This window comes from Desmodus rotundus, chromosome 10 (assembly GCF_022682495.2).
Source record: "Desmodus rotundus isolate HL8 chromosome 10, HLdesRot8A.1, whole genome shotgun sequence".
NCBI lineage: Eukaryota > Metazoa > Chordata > Mammalia > Chiroptera > Phyllostomidae > Desmodus > Desmodus rotundus.
The window spans coordinates 47,021,561-47,046,619 of record NC_071396.1 but is presented as its reverse complement, the minus strand read 5'-3'; the positions used below and the strand labels follow the sequence as shown (position 1 = coordinate 47,046,619).

At 48.7% G+C, this 25,059-nt stretch overlaps 1 protein-coding gene across 1 annotated transcript; it reads right to left on the bottom strand.

Annotated features, from left to right (window-relative positions):
- On the bottom strand, positions 1-24,963 carry CATSPER3 (cation channel sperm associated 3). Its single transcript, XM_024575182.3, has 8 exons — positions 20,069-24,963; positions 18,312-18,465; positions 9,777-10,016; positions 4,800-4,976; positions 3,984-4,124; positions 3,524-3,643; positions 2,571-2,728; positions 1-1,615 (listed from the first exon to the last, which is right to left on the bottom strand). Exons 1-8 carry the CDS (start codon positions 20,185-20,187, stop codon positions 1,510-1,512), a joined length of 1,215 nt encoding a protein of 404 aa, XP_024430950.1. The 5' UTR covers positions 20,188-24,963; the 3' UTR covers positions 1-1,509.
- Between the last annotated feature and the right edge of the window lie 96 nt (positions 24,964-25,059).

Sequence of the window (25,059 nt, the reverse complement as noted above, 5' to 3'; positions counted from 1 at the left end):
TGCCTCATCCCCTGCCACAGAGGGCACGGGCACCCTGCTTCCTTCAGGCCCAGCTCCCGGGTAGTGGCACAATGTTCTCCCCACCCCAGGGGCAGCCAGGGTCTGCTCCCTGCCCTCAGAGGACCCCCCGTGCACGGCAGCAGGTCTCTCTCAGAGCAATCCTTGGTGCTGCTCACGTAATTCTCGGTTGGGTCCTGAGAGGTGAACGTGTGCAAATGGACATGATGTGTGTGTCCAGCAGATGTGCGCTCTCTGCGCTCTAACAAGTATTGTCGCCTCCTCGGGAAACAGCCTCGTCCAGTCTGACAGGGTTTCTGTCTCCCTGCACAACCGTGAGCACCACGAGGGCTGGGACTAGACTGTGGGCCTCTCTTCACAGAACCCCAGCAGCTAACACAGCTCAGTAAATGGTAGTCAATACAGAAATAAAACCGCGAATATAGGCTTCTACCTGCCCTTGTCCTGTGGCTTCAGGGGTGCTGTCACCCAGGCCTGGAGCCCATGGGCTCACCCATGGGACCCTTGTGTCCCACCACTCTCAACTCAACCCCATGTATTTGCTGCTGACCTGACTCCCCAGTGTGGGTCTTGGGTCTTTCTGCACTTGGCTCCTCCCAGAACCCACCCCGCTTCCGTCTGAGATATCACTGCCATGGTGACAGGCCTCAGAAATACTCCCCAGCCATGGAGCAGAGGGGAAACAACCAGACCTCTGGCCTGGCCACTTGGGGGCAAGGGGTACCAGCCCCCTGCCTTCGAATGGCTCCATCATGGCTGGACCAGCATGGTGCCAGGACCCTGGCAGCTCTGGCAGTCACTTGGCTAGGAATGTTGCCCACCTTTTCGGTGAAGAGTCCTAACCAACCATAAGAGGGGAAGCAGCCCAAAGTGCCTGAAGCTAGCCAGCCAGACCAGCCTACCCCGAGCTCCACCCCCACACAACAGAGCCCTGTCGGTCACGGCCGCCCCCTCGGAGCACCACGACCTCTGTGAGCCTCGGAGAAAGCAGGGACAATTTCCAAAGAGGGTGCCTGGAGCAGTGGGCCCACAGAGAGAGATGTAGCTCTGCCAGGTGTGGGGAGACCCCGGAGATGAGCCCTGCAGAGGTTCCAAGAGGGAAGTAGGTCACGCCAGTTCAAAGGAGCCATACACTCTTAGGGGCTGCTAGGTCTGGGGCCCTTCTGGGTCTGGGGTCTTCAGGCAGCTTCCCCAGGAACACAGTGGGTCTCTGCTGCTGGGGTAAAGGGAGGAGAGGTCCAGTGCGGCCTCTGGGTGTGCCCCCTGGCCAGGACAAGTCTTGAGCCTCCTTCTCCCCAACCCCGAGATCTGGCTGCGGCGTGAGGTTGGGGTGTTGTGGGATCAGGCGTCACGAGCACCTGCCCAGACCCAGCCCTCAGGGTGGGGAAGCGCCATGACATGCAACCATGCAGAGGCCCGCTCAGAAAGCCCATGTTTACTGGGACTCCTCACAGGCTGCAAGGCCCTCCGGGCCTGGGAGCCCACACCAAGCTACACGTCATCCACCTTTTCTGAGGAGTGGGACCGCTTCTTCTCGGGCAAGTCTTCGAGCATCAGGCTCAGCACGTGCACGATCTCGTAGTACAGCTCTTGAAGCCTGGAAGCGGGGCAGGAGAGGGGGCCTGAGTGCAGGGCTGGGCTCCGAGCCACCTGGTCCCCGCCCATCGCACCCGGGCGGCCACCACACCTAGCAGGTGTGGGGTCAGGAAAGAGCAAGGACTTCAGAGCCCAATCAGGCGCACTGGAATCCAGGTCTACAGTTCCACCTGTGGCCCCTGGAGTGAGTTATTTCACCATGTGAGTCAAGGTAGAGACGACACACTCCTGGGCTCTGAGTGAGGTGACCAGGCAGCGATAACAGACACTGCTGGTCCCCTCTGGGCCCAGAGGAGGTGTTCCCTGAGGTCCCCCTGTAGTTCCTCCAGTCCACGAAGCCCTCCAGGAGGCTTCTGTTGAGAAACCAGGCTAATCATGTCCCTCCTCGTTCTAAAAGCCCACTGTGGCTCCGTAGGGCCACGCCCAGGTCCCCTTCCCACAGTAATGGGCAGTTACTATCCCAGCTAACTTCGCTGAGCACAGCCCTAGGCCAGGCCAAGCTCACATTCTTAGGGAATCAGTCCAGCAGCCCCCTCCTGTGACAGGTGGGAAAGGGGCAGAGATGGCCATGAGTCACAGAGGAAGGTAGTGACAGAACCAGGTCAGGAGCCTCAGCTCTTGACTCACCAGCCATGCTCTTCCCTCTGCCCCTGGAAAGGGGTTAGCAAGCACAGGCCGGACAGTGAAAGGAGCAGCACTTAAATACAGTCCAGGGCAGACTGGGGAGGGGCAGGGGAGCAGAGTCGCCCTGGCCCTGGGCCTGTCCACGCCTCAGCCGAGCCCTGTGCATACAGGGGACCCTGCACACCCAAGAAGGGCCTCCCTCCGCCCAGCCTGCTCAGCGGCCATCACGCCCCTTGCTCTCCCAGGGCAGAGGACATGGTCCTGCCTCAAGGAAGCAGGGGATCAGGAAACGCCTGGTCTTCCTGGGCCAGGTCAGCGGGGCTGGCACTGACTTGTAGATCGTGGTGTCCTGGTTGTCCAGAGTGGTCAAGTAGACATCGATGAAGGGTAGGCTGGTGCCAAAATCATCCAAGACCATGGGGTCAGTGTGCCGCAGGGTCCTCTTGAAGTTCTCCACCAGCTCAGTGAAACTTCTGTAGTCGACATTTTTCTAGAGAGGGACACATAAAGAGGTCAATGATAAGGAAGGGGTGACATCCAAGATGCACAGAGGCCTGGGGACCCTCCACAGGGCCCCAGCAGAGCTGACCCTGACCCCAGAATGAATCCTGAGCCTCATCCCAGTCACCTGGCCCCTTCTGAGCTGGGATCCCCTGGCCGAGGTAGCCTCATGAGCCACCGTCACTGAGGTGAGGACAGATGACACAGGAAGGGACCTGTGAGAGCCTGAGTGTGGCACAGCGTGGTCTCACCTGCGCTGAGCAAGCCTTCAAGCACAGTCAAGCACATGTCTGTGCCTCAGAGAGGAGGCCGAGGGGGGATGCACCGACCACGTGGGGGAGGAAGGGGCAGCAGTTCCGACCCTGGCAGAGCACGCAGGGCTCAGCATGGGGAGCTCACAGCCCAGCCCGTGCAGCTGCATCGTGCCCGACAGACACTCTCCAGGCTGTTGTGCTCTCCGTGTTCAGTTTACAAAACCCGAGGTTCCTAACACCTCTGAATGGCCGCACCCACTCAGGGGACGGGGGCCCGTGCCTGTTGGGGGCCGGTGAGCCCCCAGTAACAAGAGCACCGCAGGCCCAGGGCCCAGCAGCGCAGCTTGGCCCGGGAACAAGGGGGAGGTTGTAATCACAGCACTCCACGTGCTCACTGGGCCAGAGAAATACAGAAGTGCGGAGAATAAAGCCTCTCCTCTCCACAGGCCTCCAGGCTCCTCTTCCCGGCCACTGCGTCAGCCAGACCGCCCGGGGGGCCGTGTGTCCGCCTGCCGAGGGAGTTCACACACCTGCCTCTGCATCAGCCTGCTGACCTCCTCCTGCTGCCGCTTCAGGATCACCTGCTTCTCTTTCAGGAGCGTCAGGTGCCTCTCCAGCAGCAGCTCCCGCTCAAACTTTTTGACGGAGTCCTGGAGAGTGGGGCCGGAGGTGAGGCGAGGGTTCTCGCTGCACACCCACCCCCAGACTTCCTTGTTAGCCAGCCCTGCACTGCGGAGCGGAGCCCTCAGCAGGAGGGCCCCACTCAAGCTGCCATTGCCGTCCCAAGCCCCTGTCCTGCCAGCCACCACCATGAGGCAGGGAGATGCACTGGCCCAGGGAGAAGAGTAGGGATGGGTAGAGAGGGGCCCCTTGGGCCAGCTGCCCTGTACTTCAGGACGGAGCCAGCTCAGGGTTCTCCCTGAAGACTTGGGCCCACAGCCCCGCCTGCCGCACCTGAGCTGACCCCCGCCCGTGCACACGCAGCCCCACCTCAGTGTGGATGATCATCACACCCACGAACATGCTGAGGAAGATGAAGGAGGCAAACAAGATGAAGGTGATGGTGAACGCTCGGCTCATAACGAAGTTCCGGTTGTCCAGCTTCTGCTGCAGGTCTGTCCAGCCATCAACCTGCTCGGGCAAGGGAGGGCAGGCCGAGTGCCAAGGCCCAGCGGGGTGGGCCTCCAGCTCACCTACCGTACAGAGGCCCTCACCCCACTAGGAGGAAGTTGGTTCTGCCCCCATATAAGCCCCTCGGAAGCCCCCAATCCACTGACTCCGGTGCGTACGCGGTGGCTTGGGGGTGCAGGGCACCACTGGGTGGGCGTGCTTCTGGCCAAGGTTCCCCGAGGGCTCTTCTCCAAAAGGCTTCCCATCCTTTTCCAGAAGACTCTGCCTCTCTGCCAGGAAACTCCCTGGGAGAGACTCCAGTCCTTCCAGAGTCTAGACTTCTGGACTTGGGTTTCGCAGGGTTATTCTGGGTGGGTTTGCGACAGGCCGTTCCAAAAGGCTAAGTGACATGGGCTTCACTTCTAAATTAAACTTAATCCAAGTGAATCATCTTTTGCGAACCCTGTGAAATTTCTACAACTCTGTGAGACAACTGGGAATGCTCTAGGGGGTCACAAGACCAGAGACAGAGACGGACCCCTGGCCAGAGCCCTCACTTCTGTCTCAGTTTCCCTGACCCAGCAAGGTATCTGAACGTGGGGAAGGCCCCATGGGAGGCCCAACATGTCCACACACCCACACCAGCTGGCAGCCCCTACTCAAGGACCCCACCACCGCTGTTCCCAAACTCCGTACCGTCGCCAAGCTGAAGAGGGTGAAGAAGGCCACAGCCAGGTTCTCCCAGCCAGGACCCCCTTCGGGACCTCCGAACAGGCAGAAGCCCAGGACGGCAAAGATGTACATCAGGATGAAGAACAGGGTGAGCACGGAGGCCACGGTGTAGGCCGTCTGCCCAATGGCGGTGATGAGTGTCTGTAAGATGGAGGCACTGGGCTAGGCAAGGCTGCCGGCAGGGCGGGGCACAGGGCACAGGGTCCAGCCCACCCAGCACACAGCTGTCCCCAGCATCCAGTGCCCTGCCTACCCGCAAATGCTTGGATGGGGAGATGGAAGGAGGGACGGGAACCCTGCCCAGATTGAGGGCCGGTCCAGTCCAACAAGCCCAATGCGCAGCCCCCACCTTCTGTCATCTACGGGCAGACTGCGTGTGCTGTCTCAGGTCTGGGGGAGCCTCCCCATCAGTACCACGAACTGCTCCACTTGAACCCCTGTCTGGCCTCATGGTCATGCCAAGGTGGCCTGCTCCTGCTTCTCACCGAGGCCCAGCCCTGGATGCTCTTCCAGGACTAAGAGGAAGAGGGGAGCCACTCGGGGAGGGGGAAGGAAGAGGGCTGAGAGGAACGTGGCTTCCTGTTCTTTCTGGACCCCACTTCACAGGCAGGTCTCTGTCTTGTGACCTCAGTCCGACCTCCCACTCCACTACCCAGTCCTGGGGAGCACCCTGCAGGGCTCCTCGTCGTTCATTCTTCCTGACCCAGAGTCCTGCATGGAGTTAGTAGGTGCTCAGTACACGTTCGCCTACCTGTCACAGACATCATGTCAAGGTGTTATCATTCTTCCCATTTCACGACGAGGGAGCAGAGTTTCCGAGAAGAACATGGCTTGGCCAGGCCCATATCCAGGGCATAACTGGACCCAGCTCTCAAGCCCTTTGCCTTGTGCCACCACCTTCAACCACTAAGGCCCCCTTTTCCAAGCCAGGAAACTGTGGATCAGCCTAACACTAGGGAAGGAGGTGCCTGACAGAGCTGGGACACACAAGAGTGACGTCTGGGCAGTTAGGGGTAGTTTGGGAAGCACGGCTGGTTCCCAGCTGGTTGGGCAGCTGCCTGCTGGGCGAACGCGCGTCAGGTGCCTCCCTCCTTGCTCAGAGCAGGAAGGACATCAGGGCTTTAAGATTCGTTCCAAGAGAGCTGAGATATGAAAAACGGCCCCTCCCCGAGAGCCAGAGACAGAACTCCTCTCCCGAGAAGTTCACAACTGAAGAGGCGAGTCCACAGAGCGATGCACAGGACGCCGTCTGCCGGTGAGGTCTGCCCGGGTGGGGAAGGGGTGCACAGAGTGGTAGAAGCGGAAGCACTGCGGAAAGGAGGGGGAGAGGCCCCGGCTGGGTCTTCCACCTCCGGGCCAGCTGCCTGAGGTCAAGGCCAAGCAGCTTTAAGAACGGCCTTGGAGAAGAGGTCACACTCCCTGGAAGCCTCCATGGGACTGACACCTGACAACAGGCCTTGGCCATGTTCTTCAAGCACAACCAGGCAGGACCTATTAGTCCACAACCTGGAATGTGCAGCAATGTGCCCAGGAGGTGGCCCAGATCCCCAAGCCCTGCAGTTTCTTCCCCAAGGAAGCCCTGGGCTGCGAGGCCTACAGCCCAGCCCCCAGTAAGTTCCTGACTTTGAATTCCCAAATTCTTTAAGGAAACAATACCTAGCCCCCAGTTCAGCCTTCCTGGGCTCTGGGTCAAGCCCTGGGGCATTCTGGGTATGAAGGGGACGTCCAGGCAGGGCGCATGCCCAGACCCGCCTGCTCTGATGTGGGGAAAGTGATGAGCCCCAAGGAGGAGGCAGGGAGGAAGGTGAGGCTGATGCTCCCCCCACAGCCCAGCTTCTGAAGGTTGTTCTTCAGACTGAAATGCAGAGAAACGGGCAGTGTGGCCCTTGGGTGCCCAACCGGAACTTCTCTCTGTGAAAAAGAACAAGAGCCTCTTTCCTTGCGGTGCAGGTTTACTGCCATAAGGTGGAAGGCAGAGCCCCATTTTCATTAATCAGGGGACGGAGGCTGAGAATGTGCCAAAGTGCCAGCTCTGGGCACAGAGGCTGAGGCTCTGTTAAAGCCTCGTTTAGACGTCAATGAATATAAATAGCCCAGAGCTACAGGTCTCCACCTTTGGGGCCTCCAAATCCCCTGGCCAGCTGGCCAGGCCAGTGTAGCCAGGGCACATAACCGAGTCACTTCTGAGCCCCTGAGGAGCTGCAGTCCAGTAATATCCCAAAGGCCACAGAAGAGCCACAGCCAGGGAGCCTGGTGGTCCCCAGGGAACAACTTTTGGGTACAAGGCTCTGCTTAATAGCAGAAGACCCAAGGTCAAACACGGGCCGTACATCAGTGCGTGCACTGTGCCTGCATACCCACAGGTCTCTGTGCGGGTCTGCGAGGGCCAGGGCTGAGCAGAAGCCTGTGGTCACCAAGCAAGCCAGGCTGAGCTCTGCTATAAACCTTGGCCAGTGGGGCGGGCTGTGCTCCCTTCACCAGATCCCTGGGCTCGAAGGATGGGCTGTCCCTGCCAGGCCCTAAGCCCCAGGCAGCCTCAGGCTCGCCTCTGGCCAGGCGGTCATGACATGTCCAAGGCACGCACTCAGCAGGCAGCTGGTGCCCTCAGCCTCTCAAGGTGCTAACATAGGTCGGCGCCCTGCCCCACCCCCCACCCCCAAGACAGAAGTCCCTCCTGCCCCAGTCCTTTCTGTTTCCCTCCTCTCGCAGCCCAGTGCCACCACCTCCTTCCTCGTGAGACTTCGCAGGTCTCTGGCTCTTTCATCCCATGGGGATCCCTCTCCTGGCCTCACCTGAAAATTCTCTCTCGCCTGAGGGCGGCTGCCTATCCCCCATCGACCTGACTCAGGAAGCTGCCCATGCCTCGTCCTTGGAGCCCTGACTCCCGTGGACAAAGCCCCTGCTTTTGGGCAGGGCCGACCTTCCAGCTTCCCCTCGACCTGGTGTCTCAGAATCTCTCCATCAGGCCCCAGCCTGTCCTGCTATCATCCTGGGGGCCTACAGCCTCCTGCCACCCCCCAGGCCTCCTCGTTCCTTGACTTCTTCAACCCCGGCAACCCTTGCACCATGTGAGACCTCCCGTGGTGCCCAACACCTGGAAAAACCAGGCCTCACTTCCCATTGTCTGATCCCTCCTCACTCTGAGGTGCCCACCGCCTGGCACTTACTTCCCAGGGACCTCCAGTTTTCTCTCCCGACCACCTGCCTTGCTCTCGAACCTACACAACATCGACATCGACCCCAATGCCCAGCACCTCAGACACTCCTCCCCCGGCCTTCTAGGTCACATTCCAGCATCTGTCGCTGGCCCACAAACAAGGGGAGCCAGGCTCAGGTTTCCAAAGGAAGGGTGTCCTGATTTCATGTACACTTTGGAGATTCCCCCAGCTGCTGGGACATTTTGATTCCAGAACTCCCAGTAGTGTGGGAAGCCATTGCAGGAACCCAGGTGAAGGTGGGTGGTGTCAGGGGAAAGATGATGGCGATGGGAATGAAAAGAAGTGGACACTCGGTAACTGTAGGAAGCCATGCAACAGGAGTCAAAGCTAACACTCCAAAGTATGACTTGGAAGTTGAATAGGGTCGAGGGAGTGCCTTTCAGCAAAAGACAAAACACGGGAGGAGGAGTCAGGGTTTGGGGATTTGAGGGGGTGGGGCGAGTGATGACTTCCAGCTGAGACATGCTGAGTTTGAGGAGCATGCAAGATGCCCAGGAGGCAGTTGGTGTGAAGGTCACAGAGAGAGGCACGGGCAGGTGAAGACTCCCGAAAAGTAGAAAAGGTCACCCAAAGAGAATATGCAGAGAAGAGAACTCAAGAGGTAGTTCTGAGAAAACAACAGTTAGGAGCCAGGCAAAGAAACATGTACCCCAGAAGCCATGCCCGAGAGACGGGAAGCAAACCCAGAGAAAGCAGTGACAAGAGAAACGACCGGTGGACTTAGTGACAAGGAGGTTGCTGGCAACCTCAGAGGGACTAGTAACTTGGAGTGGAGGGAAGAAGCCAGGGCATAAATGACAGACAAGGAAGTGGGGGCCGGGAGTACAGACACCTCTTTCCAAAGCCTCCCCACAAGGAGGAAGAGAAGGCTGGACTACATTATGTGGGAGGGGCATACACGTACGGGAGGGACACGCACGTGTGTGACTACATAGGGCAAGGAATGAATGAATGGGGCTTTGTGGCAGGGGAAGCCCTTTAACATTGTCCTTATCTTCTCCCCCTAGGACTGGGGGTCCCCATGTGTCAGTTCTAGGCCCTAGAAAGACACCAGGCTAGGCCAGGAGCAATCTCAGCCGAATAGGCTAGCATACTCTCAGCGGTCAAGTCGGTCCAAACCAGTCCCTTCCTGGAGAAGCAAGGACACATGGGGTACAGAGCCAGGGCAAGCACCCTGCATCCCGGCTCATGCCTAAGAGCATGGTGGGTCAGCTCTGAGGACTGAGGAAAGGCCGGTCACCCCACGACTTCTCAGCAGGAGCAGCATTTCCAGAGTAATGAGACTATTCCCATCATAAGCAGCAGTGCATTTTTAGCACTTTGGGAACAGCAGTGAGTAGCCTGGGCTACCAGAAAGCCGGAGCTCCCCCTGGGCATGGTGTTTGAAGAGTCTGTGCCTAGAAAATGGCACACTTTGCAGTATGGCAGAGAGGAAACGTTCAGGTGACTCTAGAGTCAGACACGCCTTTCAAATCTCAGCTCTGGCTTCTAACTGCTGCGTGACCTTGGGTCTCAATTTCTTCATCTGTAATATGGAGCTAACAATACCCTTCCTACCACTGATGTAAGATTAAATGAGATAATACCAGTAAAGACCAACCTGCCATACAACAGGACTCCCTGACTGGATGATAGTAGTCTAATTATTATTTCATCAGGGGCCGGTCAGCGGATAGGCCGCGACACCTGCACTCCCAGATCCACGGCACCCCAGGTTACTCACCCGGATGCCACGGCTATAGGCGATGAGCTTGAGGATGCGCAGGGACTGTATGCCATCAGCAATGTTGAGGTAGGGGTAGTGCTTGCCCTTGATCTTGCGGAGAAAGTAGGGGATGGAGAGAGTGACGATGATCATCACATCCAGGAGGTTGTAGCCATCCTTCCAGTAGTTGATGGGGTCCACATAAAGCTTCATGTAGAACTCGGAACTATAGATGGCCACAAAGATCATCTCCGAGACCTGCAGGGGTTGCCAGGTTTGGAGGGTCAGAAATATATATATTTATTAGAGAGAGAGTGATAGGGAGGCAGGGAGGTGGGGTGGGGTAGAGAGAGAGAGACATGGTTTTGTCGTTCCACTTACTTCTGCATTCATAGGTTGATTCTTGTATGGGCCCTGACTTGGGCTTGAACCTGCAACCTTGGGGTATCAGGACGACACTCTAACCCACTGAGCTACCTGGTCAGGGCCTCTAAATACTTTTCTAGGACTTCTGGTCCAGATGGAGGTATAGGTAGGTACACTTTGCTTCCTCGCACAAACAAAAGAAGGACAATAACAAATTAAAAAACAAAAAACAACCAGAACTGACAGAAAATCGAACTGTATGGAAGTCCAACAACCAAGGAGTTAAAGAGGAAACATTCATCCAAATGGGTAGGAGGGGCGGAGACGGGCAACCTGGGTGGAGAGGACTCAAGGCAAGGCGGAGGCTGGCGGAGTAGGCGGTCCCACATATGCGTGTGGACAAACCAGGAGGAACAACTGGGGAGCGAGATGGACTGCTCAACCCAGGGCTCCAGAGCAGGGAAATACAGCCTCAAACCTCTGACTGAAAACACCTGTGGGGGTTGCAGTGGCAGGAGAAGCTACCAGCTTCACAGGAGAGTTCACTGGAGAGACCCACAGGGTCCTAGAACGTACACAAACCCACCCACTTGGGAAGCAGCACCAGAAGGGCCCAGTTTGCTTGTGGGTAGCGGAAGAAGTGACTGAAAGCTGTCAGAGAGCTGAACAAGAGGCGTTGTTCCCTCTCGGGCCCCTCCCCCACATACAGCATCACATCGCAGCACCAGGCGTTGCCCCATCCTGGGGAATACCTAAAGCTCCGCCCCTTACTACAAAACAGGTGCACCAAGACAAAAAAACATGGCCCAAATGAAAAAACAGATCAAAGCTCCAGAAAAAATACAACTAAGTGACAAAAAAATAGCCAACCTATCAGATGCACAGTTCAAAACACTGGTAATCAGGATGCTCACAGAATTGGTTGAGTGTGGTCACAAAATAGAGGAAAAAGTGCAGGCTATGCAAAGTGAAATAAAGGGAAATGCACAGGGAACCAACAGTGACGGGAAGGAAACCAGGACTCAAATCAACGATTTGGACCAGAAGGAAGAAATAATCATTCTGTTGTAGTTGAAGAAACAAGAACTCAAAAAAATGAGGAGAGGCTTAGGAACCTCTGGAACAACTTTAAACATTCCAACATCCAAATCATGGAGGTGCCAGAAGGAGAAGAGGAAGAGCAAGAAATGGAAAACTTATTTGAAAGAATAATGGAGAACTTCCCTAATCTGGCAAAGGAAATAGACTTCCAGGAAGTCCAGGAAGCCCAGAGAGCCCCAAAGAAGCTGGACCCAAGGAGGAACACACCAAGGCACATCATAATTACATTACCTAAGATTAAACAGAAGGAGAGAATCTTAGAAGCAGCAAGAGAAAAGGACACAGTTACCTACAAACGAGTTCCCGTAAGACTGTCAGCTGATTTCTCAAAAGAGACCTTACAGGCAAGAAGGGGCTGGAAGGAAGTATTCCAAGTCATGAAAGGCAAGGACCTACATCCAAGATTACTCTACCCAGCAAAGCTTTCATTTAGAATGGAAGGGCAGATAAAGTGCTTCTCAGATAAGATCAAGTTAAAGGAGTTCGTCATCATGAAGCCCTTATTATATGAAATGTTTAAGGGATTTATCTGAGAAAAAGATCAAAAATATGAACAGTAAAATGACAACAAACTCACAACTATCAACAACCAAACCTAAAAAAACAAAAACAAAAATGAACTAAGCAAACAGCTAGAACAGGAACACATTCATACAACCAGAAATCACATGGAGGGTTATCAGTGAGGAAGGGGAGGGGGATGAATGGGGGAAAGGTACAGAGAAGCAGCAGCATAAATGGTAGGTACAAAATAGACATGGGGAGTTTAAGAATAGCATGGGAATTGGAGAAGCCAAAGAACTTACATGTATGACCCATGGACATAAACTAAGATGGGAAAATGCTGTTACAAGGGGGTACAGGGTGGAGGGAAATAAAGGGAAGAAAAAAATGGGACAACTTTAATAGCAAAATCAATAAAATATATTTTAAAACTTTTAATATTTTGTTATTAGAAATGTTATCTTTTTTGTTGCTGATTTATTAAATACATTTAAATTTATTTATTAATCATATATACAGCAAACTTGCTGGGCTTTTTATTTAACTTTATTAATAATTCTTTCAGATTCTTTTGGGATTTCTATGCAGCAATCACATCACCTGTGAATAATTAGTTATTTTTTCACTTTCTAATCCTTAATGCTTTTTATTTCTTTTTCCTGTATTATACATCAGCTAAGACTCTAATACAAACTTTAGCAATAATAACTGGAATACTGCTAAAGTTTCACCACTAACTGTGAGTTTTGATAGAGGTTTTCATATGTACTCTTAATCAGCTTAGACATAGATCCTTCCTATTCCTAGTTTGGAAAGTTCTTTTTTTCAGTTTGCTATTTTTGTTTGTTTGTTTGTTTGTTTTAATTTACAATAAAATAGTACGTATTTTAATATGTAAATCTTGGGCCACAACTGACTTGAAAACGTAACGAAGTATAAGAAGCTTTGTACTTGTGACGAAAACTCCTGATGGAAGTGGCAGCTACAGTGCTGACTGACGAAGGCATGCGGTACAAGCTACTCTAACTGCGTGGTTTGCTAAGTTTTTATCATGAACAATATTCACGAGAAACGTTGTGTCTGCATCTCTTGAAATGGTCTTGCAGGGTTTTTTCTCTTTTAATAGTTTAAGCTAGTTAATGAAATGTGTAGATTTTTCTAATAGGCACATCCCTGAAGAAAACCAACTTGGAAATGGTATACTATCTTTCGGATGCATTTGTAAAATTTAGCTTCCTAATATTCTGTTTGGAAATTTTGTGTCCAACCTCATAACATTGAGTACAATTTTCCTTCTGGGTACTATCCTAGTCTGATTTGGGCGTGAAGGTTCACAAAATGAATTGTCTGTGGGCAGGGCGGATATACCCATGTATTTAATCACCTAAAGTGTCTTACAGGTTTGGAATTATATGTTCCATGAATATAAAACCATCCAGTTCAGTTGTTTTGGGAGATGAAAAATTTTAACTACTAATTCAACACTTTATGACCATTAAAGGACACATGTAAACATATAAGATTATTGCAGGTTTTTGCTTTCTTATTGAGTCAGTTTTGTAACATTTTTTCTAGAAGACTGTCTTATTTCAGCTAGGTTTTCAACTACATTGCCATGAAAATATTAGATTTCTGATATCAACTATATCTGTAACTTCCTTTTATAATTCCTGACAGATTTCAGGGCTTCTATTCAGCTTGTCTCATGAAGAAAGTTATTTTAATTATTTTCTATGACCTGACTTTTGGTTTTATTGATACTTTCTACTGAATCTTTGTTTTCTATTTCATTCATTTTTGTCTTACCTTTATTATTTCCCTTTATCTGCATTCCTTTTTACCTTCTACGTCTTCCTTCTTCTTTTTATAAAATTTTATTTATTTATTTTTAGAGAGAGGGGAAGGGGGAGAGAAAGGGAGGGAGAGAAACATCAATGTGTGGTTGCCTCTCATGCACCCCCAAATTGGGACCTGGCCTGCAACCCAGGCATGTGCCCTGACTGGGAATCGAACCGGCGACCCTTTGGTTTGCAGGCTGGCACGCAATCCACTGAGCTACACCAGCCAGGGCCTTTTCCCCTCTTTTCTGATATTATTCTGTTGCTCTTGTACAACAGGTTAGCTCCTTAATTTTCAAAATTGAAATATACTTCATGTACCATAAAATTAATCTTTTTAAACTGTAGAATTGAGTGTGTGGAGGGTTAGTTTTGAGTATTTATTACCTTTGTTTTTGATTGTGGAAAACTTTCCATTCCATGAAATTTCTATTTTTAACCATTTTTATGGATACAATTCAGTGGGAATACGTATATTTACAATAATACGCAACTATCACCACGATCCATTTCCAGAATTGTTCCATCACCTCAAGCAGAAATTCTGTACCCAGCAAACAATATTGTTCATCACCTCCCCCCTCCGCTCCTAGTAAACTCTATTCTACTTTCTGTCCATGTGAATTTGCCTACTTTAGGTACTTCATTTAAATAGAACCACACAGCATTTGCCCTTTTGTCCCTGGTTTCTCTTAGCATAATGCTTTCAAGATTCACCCACATTGTAGCATGTGGCAATTTCATTCCTTTTAAGGCTGAAGAATATCGCATTTCCTTTATCCAATCTCATGCCCTCACAAACACGTACTTTCCATTTATGGTTCTTTGTTTTCATACTAGCTGTTAATAATGGGTATGAAGTTGGATCTCACTGTGGTTTTGATTTGCATTTCCCATTCTAATGCCTAGTGATGTTGAACATCTTTTCGTGTGCTTATCGGTCACTTCTGTGTTTTCTTTGGAGACATGCCTATTCAAGTCCTTTGCCCATTCTTTGGAATTGGGTTGTTTAGATTGTTGAGTTGTACAAGTTCATTATGTATTCTGGATATTAATCCTTTATCAGATATATGATTTATAAGTATTTTTTCACTCTCTTGATAGTGCCCTTAGATTCACAAATATTTTTGTTTTGATGAATCCAAATTATCTATTTTTTATTGTTACCTATGTTCTTGATGTCATATCTAAGAATCCATTGCCAAATCCAAGGTCATGAAGACTTACCCTCTGTTTTGAGTTCTAGCTTTTATATTTAGGATGTTAATCCATTTTGAGTTAATTTTTGTATATGATGTGAGAAAGGGGTCCAACCTGACTGTTTTGTATGTGGGTACCAAGTTGTGCCGGCACCATTCAATGGAAAGACTACCCTTCTCCCCACTGAATGGCCCCACCCTTGAGAATCAACTGGCCGGAGATGGTCGGACCTAGGGCTAGAATCTCGGTTCTGTTCCATGGGCCTATGTGTATGTTTATCCTTCTGCCAGTAGCACACTGTTTTGATTGCTTAATCTTTGTAGTAAGTTTTGCAGTCAGAAGGTGCAAGTCTCCCAACTTTGTTCTTCATTTTCAATATTGTTTTGGTCACTCAGGGCCACAGGCACATCCATAGGAATTTGAGGACCTGCTTTCCAATTTCACTTTTTTTTAAAGGCTGTTAAAATTTTAATAAGGATTGCAATGAATTTGTGGTTCAGTTTGGACAGATTTAAGTCTTACATCTTCTAATCCGTGAATATGGCATCTTCCCATTTATCGAAGTCTGATTTCATTTCTTTCAGCAATGTTTTAGAACTTCCATTACACACATCGTTCATTTCCTTGGGTAAACTTACTCCTGAGTATTTTATTATTTGGGATGCTATTGGACATGGAACTTTCTTAATATCCTTTTCATATTATTCATTGTTAGTGTAGAGAGATCAACTGATTTTTCTTGTTGGTCTTGTATTCAGCAGCTTTGCTGAATTTGTTGAATAGCTCTAACAGTTGTGTGTGTGCGTGCGGGTTTTGTTTTGTTTTGTTTTTTTTTAATTTTTAAAACCTTCACCCAGGGACATTTTTCTCCCAGTGCTTTGAGAGAGAGAAAGAGGAAGGGGGAGGGGGAGACAGGGGAAGACAGACAAACACTGATGTGAGAGAGAAACATCAATCGCTCTCTTCTCAAAGAAGTCGAACCAGGGATCGAACCCCCAGCCTGAGCATGCGCCCTGACCGGGAATCAAATGCACGACCTTTCGGTCTACAGGAAGACGCTCCGACCACCTGGGCCACACCAGCCGGGGCACATGCGTGTGTTCTTCAGGGTTTTCTATATACAAGATCAAGTCATCTGCAAATAAATATCATTTCAGCTCCTCCATTCCAGTTTGGATACGTTTTTATTTCTTGTCCTTGCCTAACTACTCCGGTTAGCACAACGTTTGATTAATGGTGAAAGCAGGGAGTTTAGTCTTGTTCCTGATCTCACGGGGGGAAATTTCAGTCTTTCACGATGGAATATGACTCTAGCTGTGAATTTGTTCATAAATAACCACTCTCAAGTTAAAGAATTTCCCTCCTGTTTCTCGTTTAGTACAGCCAACCAAGCTCTTCTTGTTTGTTTGCTTCTATTTTTATGGAATAATTTTTCATTCTTTCACTGTCAACCTATTTGTATCTTTGGATCAAAAGGTGTGAGATTTCCTTCAGCATCAACTGAGGTCGGCATGGGGATTTTTGCCTTCATCCTATTGGTGTATTACCCTGACTTTCGTACACCGGACCTTGCATTATGGGATAAATCGTACTTGGTCACGGTGCATAATCTCTTTAGGTTGCTGCTGGATTCATTTTGTTAGTATGGCACTGAGGATTTTTGCATTTATATTCATATTTGTCTGTAATTTTTTTATTATGTCTTTGCCCATCTTTAGTGTCAGAGTAACGCTCAGCCTCATGGGATGAGTTCGAAAGTAGCCCCTCCTCCCCTCTGTTTTGGAAGAGTTTGAGGACTGGTGTTCATTCTTTTTAAAGTGCAAGGCAGAGTTAGCGAGTGAGGAATCGGTCCTGGGCATTGCTTTTGGGGAGGGTTTTGATCAGTGACTTAATCTTTCTACTTGTTATGGTCTATTTCAATATGTCTGATTTCTCTTCCATCCCAAGTCAGCTTGGCAGTTGGTCTGTTTCATCCTAGGTTGTCACACAACTGTTGGCAGCGCTCTCCTATAACCTTTTTCATTTCTGTGTGGTCGGTACAGAAATCAACGGTCAGCAGGAATGTCCTAACTTTCACTTGTATGTTTAGAAATTCATCTCGTTATTTTTCTCAGTTGATCTAGCTAAAGACTTGTCAATACGATCATTTTGAACAACACAATTTTTATTTTTCTCTGTTGTTTCTCTATTCTCTATTTTGTTTATCTCACTCTAACCTTTTTTGTTTCCTTCCCTTTCATAGCTGTGGGGTTAGTTTGCTCTTTTCTGTGTAGTTCCTTCAGGTGTGAAGTTCGTTGTTCATGTGAGGTCTTTCTCCTTTCTCATACCAGGCTTTTTCAGGTATGATTCCCCTCGGAGCACTGCTTCTGCAGCATCCTGTAAGTTTTATTGGGGTGCGTTTTCATTTTGTCTTGTCTTAAAGTATTTGTCTAATCTCCCTCGAGATATCTTCTTTGACCTATTGGATATTTAAGAGTGTGTTGTTGTTGTTGTTTTTTAGTTAAGTATGTTGTTTAATTCCCATATAGTAGAAAAAAATTCAAGTTTTACTGCTATAATAGTTTTAGTTTCATTCCATTGTCAGAGAAGGTATTTTGTATGATTTCAATATTTTTTGAGACGTGTTTTGTGACCTAACATATGGTCTACACTGGAGAATGCCCTGTACGTACTTGGAAAACCTTCTACTTTCTCAATTAATCAACCCCTTTCGATACATAATGTCCTTCTTTGCCTCTTTTTAAGTTTTTGCCTCAACGTCGATTTTGTCCGATGTTAGTATAGCCACCCCAGCCCTCCTTTGGTTTCTATTTGCATGAAATATTTTTCACTTTTCACCTTCTACCTATTTATATCTTTAGATCTCAGGTGAATCTCTTATAGACAACATACCTGTGGGCTTTTTGATGATCCAAATTGTCTTAACTGTAGAGTTTAATTCATTTACACTTAAGGTAATTAATGATAAAATATTCCTGCCCTTTTGCTACTCTTTTATATATGTGTCATATCTTTTATGTTCCTCAGTTCCCCCATTATGGCTCTGTGTGTGTGTGTGTGTGTGTGTGTGTAGTGTATCACTTTCATTCCCTTCTCATTTGTATATTTTTATTTTCTTAGTGGTTACCTTTGGGAATATAACTAGTTATGACACCTGAGATGCTAGGATGCGCTTTGAGATGAGAGTCCCCTATTTTCCAGGGTGCCGGTGGCACCTGAGTAAACCCACTTTCCTTTACATCAGCACCTGCCTCCTGACTACTGCTTCCGAAGTGGCGGTCAGCCGGACCTGCGTTCTGTTACAGAGTCTTGTCTGTGCCCTGGCCGGCGATGAGCCCACAGCCTTGGTGCATCAGAACAACACTCTAACCAAGTGAGCCACCCAGCCAGGGCCCTATTCCCAGATTTTAGAGTGTATTTCGAAAGCCCTTAGAATTTTTTTACAGAAAATTTTCTTAAACAAAATGTCTTCAAAATTGCCTCACATTTTCAGAATTAAAATAGGTGAAACAGGGAAAAAAAGAGGATCCATTTGTCTGCTTACCTCAAAGAGTCTGAACAGCTTGTATCTTGTTGTGTAATCGGTACACAAGACCACCAAAAAGGCATTCACCGAGACGGTGCTGATCATCACTATCTTAAACGGGCGGCTCACTATGATTCTCTTCACGAATGCCTGGCACTGAGTGTCTTTCCTCCTGTCGAGAAGTTGAATAAGAGGTATGATTATCTCACCACGGAGCTGGATCCCCAGACAATGCGTCCTTTTTTGTAGGGACGAGGTCTGCTTTTCCCCCTTCTTTGAGGTCAGTTTATATATACTTGCAAACTGCAATCGAATACTGACTGAATGGCCCCTGAAACGTGTATGACAGTCACCGAGTGGGTCTGTCCTCACTCAGTTCCTCAGTCCTTTCTCTCCAGACTTCTGGAACAGAATGGCTACCACTCCTTCTCAAGCAAAACAAAGCATCGTCTTCATTTACTCAGTCACAAATTTTTATTGAGTAACTACTACACACCAGGCATGACAGCAGGCACTGCTGATATAACATGAGCAAAATTAAATATTGTCAGCTTAGTAAGGAAAATGGATAATAATCAAATAATCACCCAGGACACAAGTTATTAAGTGTCCTGACAGGCACAGGCCCTTAATAATACGTTACAATAAGTGCTTACAAATCAATGATAAACGCTCTAAGAAAAAAGGGGCAAAGACAGTCAATTCATGAAACAAATACACGGCAATAAACTTTCCCCCAAACGGTCAGCAGTACTACTAACCGGGGAAATGGAAATTAAGTCAAACCATTCTTCTTGCTCGCAAATCAGCAAAGACCCCGCTGTGATAATATGTGCACATGGGCAATAGTGCAGCGTGACCGAGCGTTGTCCCACACTCCAAGGAGGAATGTACATTGACCCTTTTCTGAACGGCCTTAGACCTGTTCGTATCCTCTGACCCCAGGCATCTACCCCAAGAGAATACAACCTGAAATGCAAAACAGGGACTTGGGCCAAATGTGTTTGTCCCTGCCTTATTTACCGAAACAATTTAAAAGTCTTAACAAAAGACTGGTTAAGTACATTACAGCATATCCATCTCATGGAAGATTATACAGACAGGAACGTGTCTATGCATTTTTCATGATTTAAAAAAATGTTTATGATCCACTGAATAGCAAAACACAAAGACAAAATGAGATACAAATTCTCTACTTGTTTGCTCAGCTGCAAAACTGGGAAGGAAAAACTCGGCAGGAAATACGTCAAAACATTGACAGTGGTGAGGCTGTCGGTGATTCTTTTCCGTTGTCCAAATTTCTCTGTGCTTCGCAATTTTTCTCAGAGTATAACTTTTTCCCATTATATGTAACAAATGAACACATTCTCATAACAGTAAAAAAATACAGAATGTATATATTTCTTTAATGTATAAAAGCAATATGTGTAATTTTCATGATCTGATTTGAGATAGAGTTGGTGACCACCCACACCCCAAAAGCTTTAAATAATCTAACACAGTTAACAAGAAAGGACAAAATGAAGTCAAACTCACCACTCAGTCTACAGGCCATATAAGAGCGTGACCAAATATCTGACTTAACCAGCCGGTCCTGACACAGCCCGAACAAGTAACATGCTTGGCCTTCCCCAGCCCCACGGGTCAGGGAAGTCAGCCTATAGAGACCCCCAGTCTGGGAAGCGCACCAGGGCCTACGGGAGGAGGCTGAGAGCACTGGCACCCTGCCCCCACTGCCACTTTCCTAAGAAGCAGTAGAAACAGAGGATATTTACCGAAACGTCCGGCATCTCTTACAAAACACCGCCAATGCATTATCCAACAAGGAACTAGAAATGACTCTTGTGTGGGTCGGGTGATGCAAGTGTTGAAACATTTTCCGAACTTCCATCATCCAACAGAAAACCTCTGCTTCAGGATTTCCTCGCCATCTAGATTCCAGAGGCCCCAGAGAAGGGTCCGTGGGGAGAATTCTAGCTTTATGAGGTCACCCTTGGGCATTCCAGCACGTTACTAGCCTGCAGGCCCCTGGAGGGCAAGCTCCCTGGCCGATCTACGCACAGATCCTCTCTGCCCGAGGAGAACGGGCACCTCAGTTCAGCAAAAGGGTTATGAGTGCCCCACAACTGTGAAGCTCCAGACTCAAGTCAGGAGATGCCAGACATAGGCCAGACGAAAACTCCTTCTTCGTGAAGTGTCCCGACAGGCACAGGTCCTTAATAATACGTTACAATAAGTTAAGGTTCATAGAAGAGAGGAAGCAAAGTTCTCTGAGGTTCTAAGAGCAAGGGCACAGCCTTGGAAACACCTGGAAGGACGAGGGAAGGTTCTGATGGATTTGGAGCCGGAACATAAGAAACAAGGCGAACTGGGGGTACAGGCTGCACGTGTATGAGCCACCGGGAGCGGAATGAGCCCGCGGGGCAGAAATGCTTTAGGTACAAGAGTCAATAGGATTTTTTGCCCTGTTCGGTTTTGGGATTAATATGATTCTCCTTGCTCTTCTTCTACTCCTTTGATTTTTAAGACAAATCAAGGCAGAGGGATCTAGGTAGCCCTGTGTTGTACTAAATCTTTAGTTGCTAATTTGGCCAAATTCCAGGAAACCTAAGTTCTTGGGCCATAAGAAAAAAAGGAACCACCCAGCTGTCCCAAGTATTCTAACACAAGTGCAATGACCATTTCTTGTATGAAAAGACTCTTGTAGGCAACGAATATACTACACTGGGAAAGAACATCTTATGTGCTCAATTTCTCTATTTAAAATCAGCAGTCAAGCTTTAAGAATCACTTTGATTAACACCCCCAAGATTCAAACTTTAGTCTCATCTTCTCAGGTGACATTCTCTCCCTCAGGGATCGGCTCCTCCTACACCTCCTACTGCCTTCTTTGGTCTATGCCTCCTAACACCTTCTGGGCTCCTGCTCCGCATCCCCACAGTGGCCTCTTGCAGCAGCTGCGTGGAGAGAGCCTGACTCAGTTCTGCTTCCACCTGCCCCAGGACACCGATGTGCCATATTCCGTTAGGGGCATGCAGAAGGCCCTTGGTGAGTGTGTGCTCTGTGAATACACAAACGAATGGCACCAGTGGTCCTTGTGCCCGCTCAAGTAGCTGAGCGTAGTGCAACTCTACCTTCAGGGACCCCAACGGTACACTTCTGTGCCCTCTTTAAGCACCAACGCCATGCGTTTGGGGAGAACTGGAGAAGAGAGTAAGAAGGTAAAGAATTCTTCACGATGCTTGGAAGGGTAAGGAAAGGTGGCCAGCTGAGAGCAGCAGAGTCCAGCTGCTCTTAGCATGCTGCTTCAGCACAGCCAACCACAGCGAATGTGGTCTCTGCCGTCACCCATGAAGACACCTCGTCTGGGTCAGGAACTCTGGCTGCGGAGCGGCATCACAGGTAACAAGCTTATCGGATCTTCTGAACCCAGCTCTTCTCAGGGAGACTCAGGCATCCTGGGACAGGAAGCCACAGGGGCACCTGTCTCTCCCATCAGCAGCAGCTCACTCTCCGCCCGCCGGGGGTCGTAGCGCTCAGCAGCACTGGCAGGGAGAGCCAGCAGTCAGCAGGCATGGCTGCTCGGCGACTCACGTCCTCTGGCCGACGGTCCTTCCTTTGGTTGTCCCACGAAACTGGCACTGAGACACAAAGCTCACATATTACAGCCAAACCTGTACAGTCCTTGCTGTTCTGTAGGAAATTTCAAAAACCTGAAAGTTACAGAGCTCACTTGGATATTTCTGAATGGTAAATTAGTGTGAAGACCACTTCACATCAACACCAGTCATCCGACACTTGAATACACTAGTAAGGGTCAGGTCTGCGTTTAAAAATACACATGCTGCTGTTTTTTGTCTAAAGCAAAACCATTAAAACCATGCCTATCCTATGTACCCAAAGATTTCCTTACTCTTAGTAATGTCGGAAAGTAACCATTATTTTCAGAATTTTTATTAACTTTGTTTTAGAAAAGGAGACTTGTTAACCTGCTGGCCCCAGTTTATTATCCATGGAGGTCATGCAAGGGGTCATAGGTCATGTCTACTCAACTCTCTTCTCCAGGGATCATCTAGGAAGAAAATGGAGGAAAACCAAAACTTACCACATCGGCGACACCAGTGCCAGCACACAAAGACGTGGAACAGGAGGGAACTTGGGGGCCTCCGCCCTTGCAGATGTCTCTTTTAGGTTGAAATGTCAGTTACCTGAGACAAGTCTGGGACTCTTCGTTTGGAATTTACCACTGTGAGTATTTCCACAGATCTGGTGTGGGACCTTTAGTCCTCTATAGCAAAGTTTGTGCGTTCCAGCAGATGCGACACCCTTAACATGAACCTTATGTCCAGCCGCCATGCGGATGCTGATTAGTAGCTGCAGCTCGGGTCTTCGCCTCGGCAGTATGAGCCATGCCCCACTCTGTCTAGGGTGCTGAGTGCGATGCATGCTAACAGCCGACGGCCTGAGCCTCTCAGACTTAGAATCCATTCTAAACAGGGGGAAAGGCTTCCATTCAGGGTACAATGAATCAAGTTAAACTGTACCACAAGAGAGTAAACAAACAAATACAGAAGGTGGAACACCCCTGACCCAGTCCTTGCAGTAAGTGAATAACGTGGGGAAGGCGGAGGGGAGGGAGGAGAGCTTGCTTGCTCTAGATTGAAGGATTAAAAAGACACAGAAACTCGATGTGATGGGTGGACTTCATGTGGATCCCAATTAGAACAAAATTACTGTCCAAACACATTCTTGACCTTCAGGGCAATTTGATTTTGCCTGGGTGTTAGGTGATACCAAGAAACCATGGTTTATGTTGTTAGGTGTGATAATGGCATTCAGGTTTACATAAGAAAATGACCGTATTTTTCTAGAGATGTTTACTGAAGGGTGCAGGGGTAAAATGAAATGCTGTCAGGGATTTGCTTTTAAATACTTTAGCGAAGAAAAAGGAAATGGGGGATTATATGAAGTAACTGGGGCAAAATCTTGGACTCAATGTAGTATTCACTCTTTTAAAATGTCTATTTTTCCCCACGTTTAAAAACTCATGTAAAAAAATTGAAGCATTGAAAAATATTTGGTAATAAAATATATAGAAGTCCCTCAAAAATCTATAAATAAGAGTTTATAAAAACACATATATTTGCCTTTTCCTCTAAAAAAAGTACTAAGCAGCACGAGCTGGAGCACCCTGGCTCTGCTCTCCCGGCAGCCACAGAGCCCGGGCGGCCCCCTCTGTGCCCCTTGCACACTCCGCACCCACAGGCACCCGCAGGGCAGCCCGCCCGTGCCCGCCCCTCCCAGGCCAGCAGAGCCCGCCAGGAGCCAGCTTCAGAGAGTTCACCTCGTAACGTGCCGTAGGGTCCTCCAACCGGCGGCTGGGGTGGGGTGGGGTGGGGAGTGAACTTCCGGGCCTCTGAAGTGGGGTGGGTTACAAAGGGGACTAGGGTGGGCAAATGTAGGTTTACAGTTGTGAGAACACGAAACATGAGTTTATTCTTGTATTATTTGTTTATCACTTACTGTTCTTATGTGTATGATTTCCACACGAATAACTATAAACCTACTTCTGCCCTGTATACAGTTTTTAATTTGCATTCCAAGACCATTAATAAGTACACACCTGAGTTCCTTCACAGAATGTTACAATTTTTTTTAATATTTTATTTTTTAAAAGATTTCATTTATTTATTTTTAGAGAGAGGGGAAGAGAGGGAGAGAAACATCAGTGTGTGGTTGCCTCTCACACACACCCACGCCCGGGAACCTGGCCCACAACCCAGGCACGTGCCCTGACCAGGAACTGAATGAACCAGAGACCCTTTGGTTCGCAGACCAACACTCAGCCCACTGAGCCACACCAGCCAGGGCTAGACTTTATTTATTTTTAGAGAGGCGAAGGGAGGGAGAGGGAGAGAAATACTGATGTGTGAGAGAAACACCAATTCATTGCTTTTCCCACATGCCCAACTGGGGACCTGGCCGGCAACCCAGAATGTGCCTGGGCTGGGAACCCAGCAGCAACCTTTCAGTGCAAAGGCCCAAAGAGCCACACAAGCCAGGGCTACAGTTTTTAAATAATAGATTACTTCATATTCCATTCTACTCCTGTCTGTGACAGGCACGGTAAATAGAGCTCATTACTGAATAATACCCAAGTAGCTTCTGGCTCAATGGCTATGGAGCTTCAGTTCGGAGGTCACAAGAAGCAAATGATGGAAAAAAAAAAAAAATGATCCTTGGTTCCTCCGTAACTCAGTGATTCAAATAATGACCTGGTGAGTTGGTCAGTTATGACTGCGAGTCCTACTGTCCCAGCTTTCTAGAAGCCGTGGACAAAACACTTGTGCTCTCCCTCCAACTCCCTTCAGCAAGACAGCTCGCCCAACTTTCGTGACTTTGTAATCTAATTAAACACTTAAGTAATAACAGCAGCTGAAATTCAAATTCACAGGAATTATTATAGATGGTTAAAACCCTTTACCTACAGAGTTCTTCACTGTTTTCCTATCTTACAACTAGTCTCCAACACGATGCATGTGTCCAGTCACCAGGGTCACCTGAATGTCTGGGTTATAAAATGTGTAAATACTCCCCCATCTCAATTTCTGGTCTTCAAGGATGCGCTCACGCTCTCTCTCTCTCTTCTCTTCTCTTCTCTTCTCTCTCTCTCTCTCTCTCTCTCTCTCTCTCTCTCTCTCTCTCACACACACACACACACACACACACACACACACACGGTATTATTAATATAATTACCTAGGCT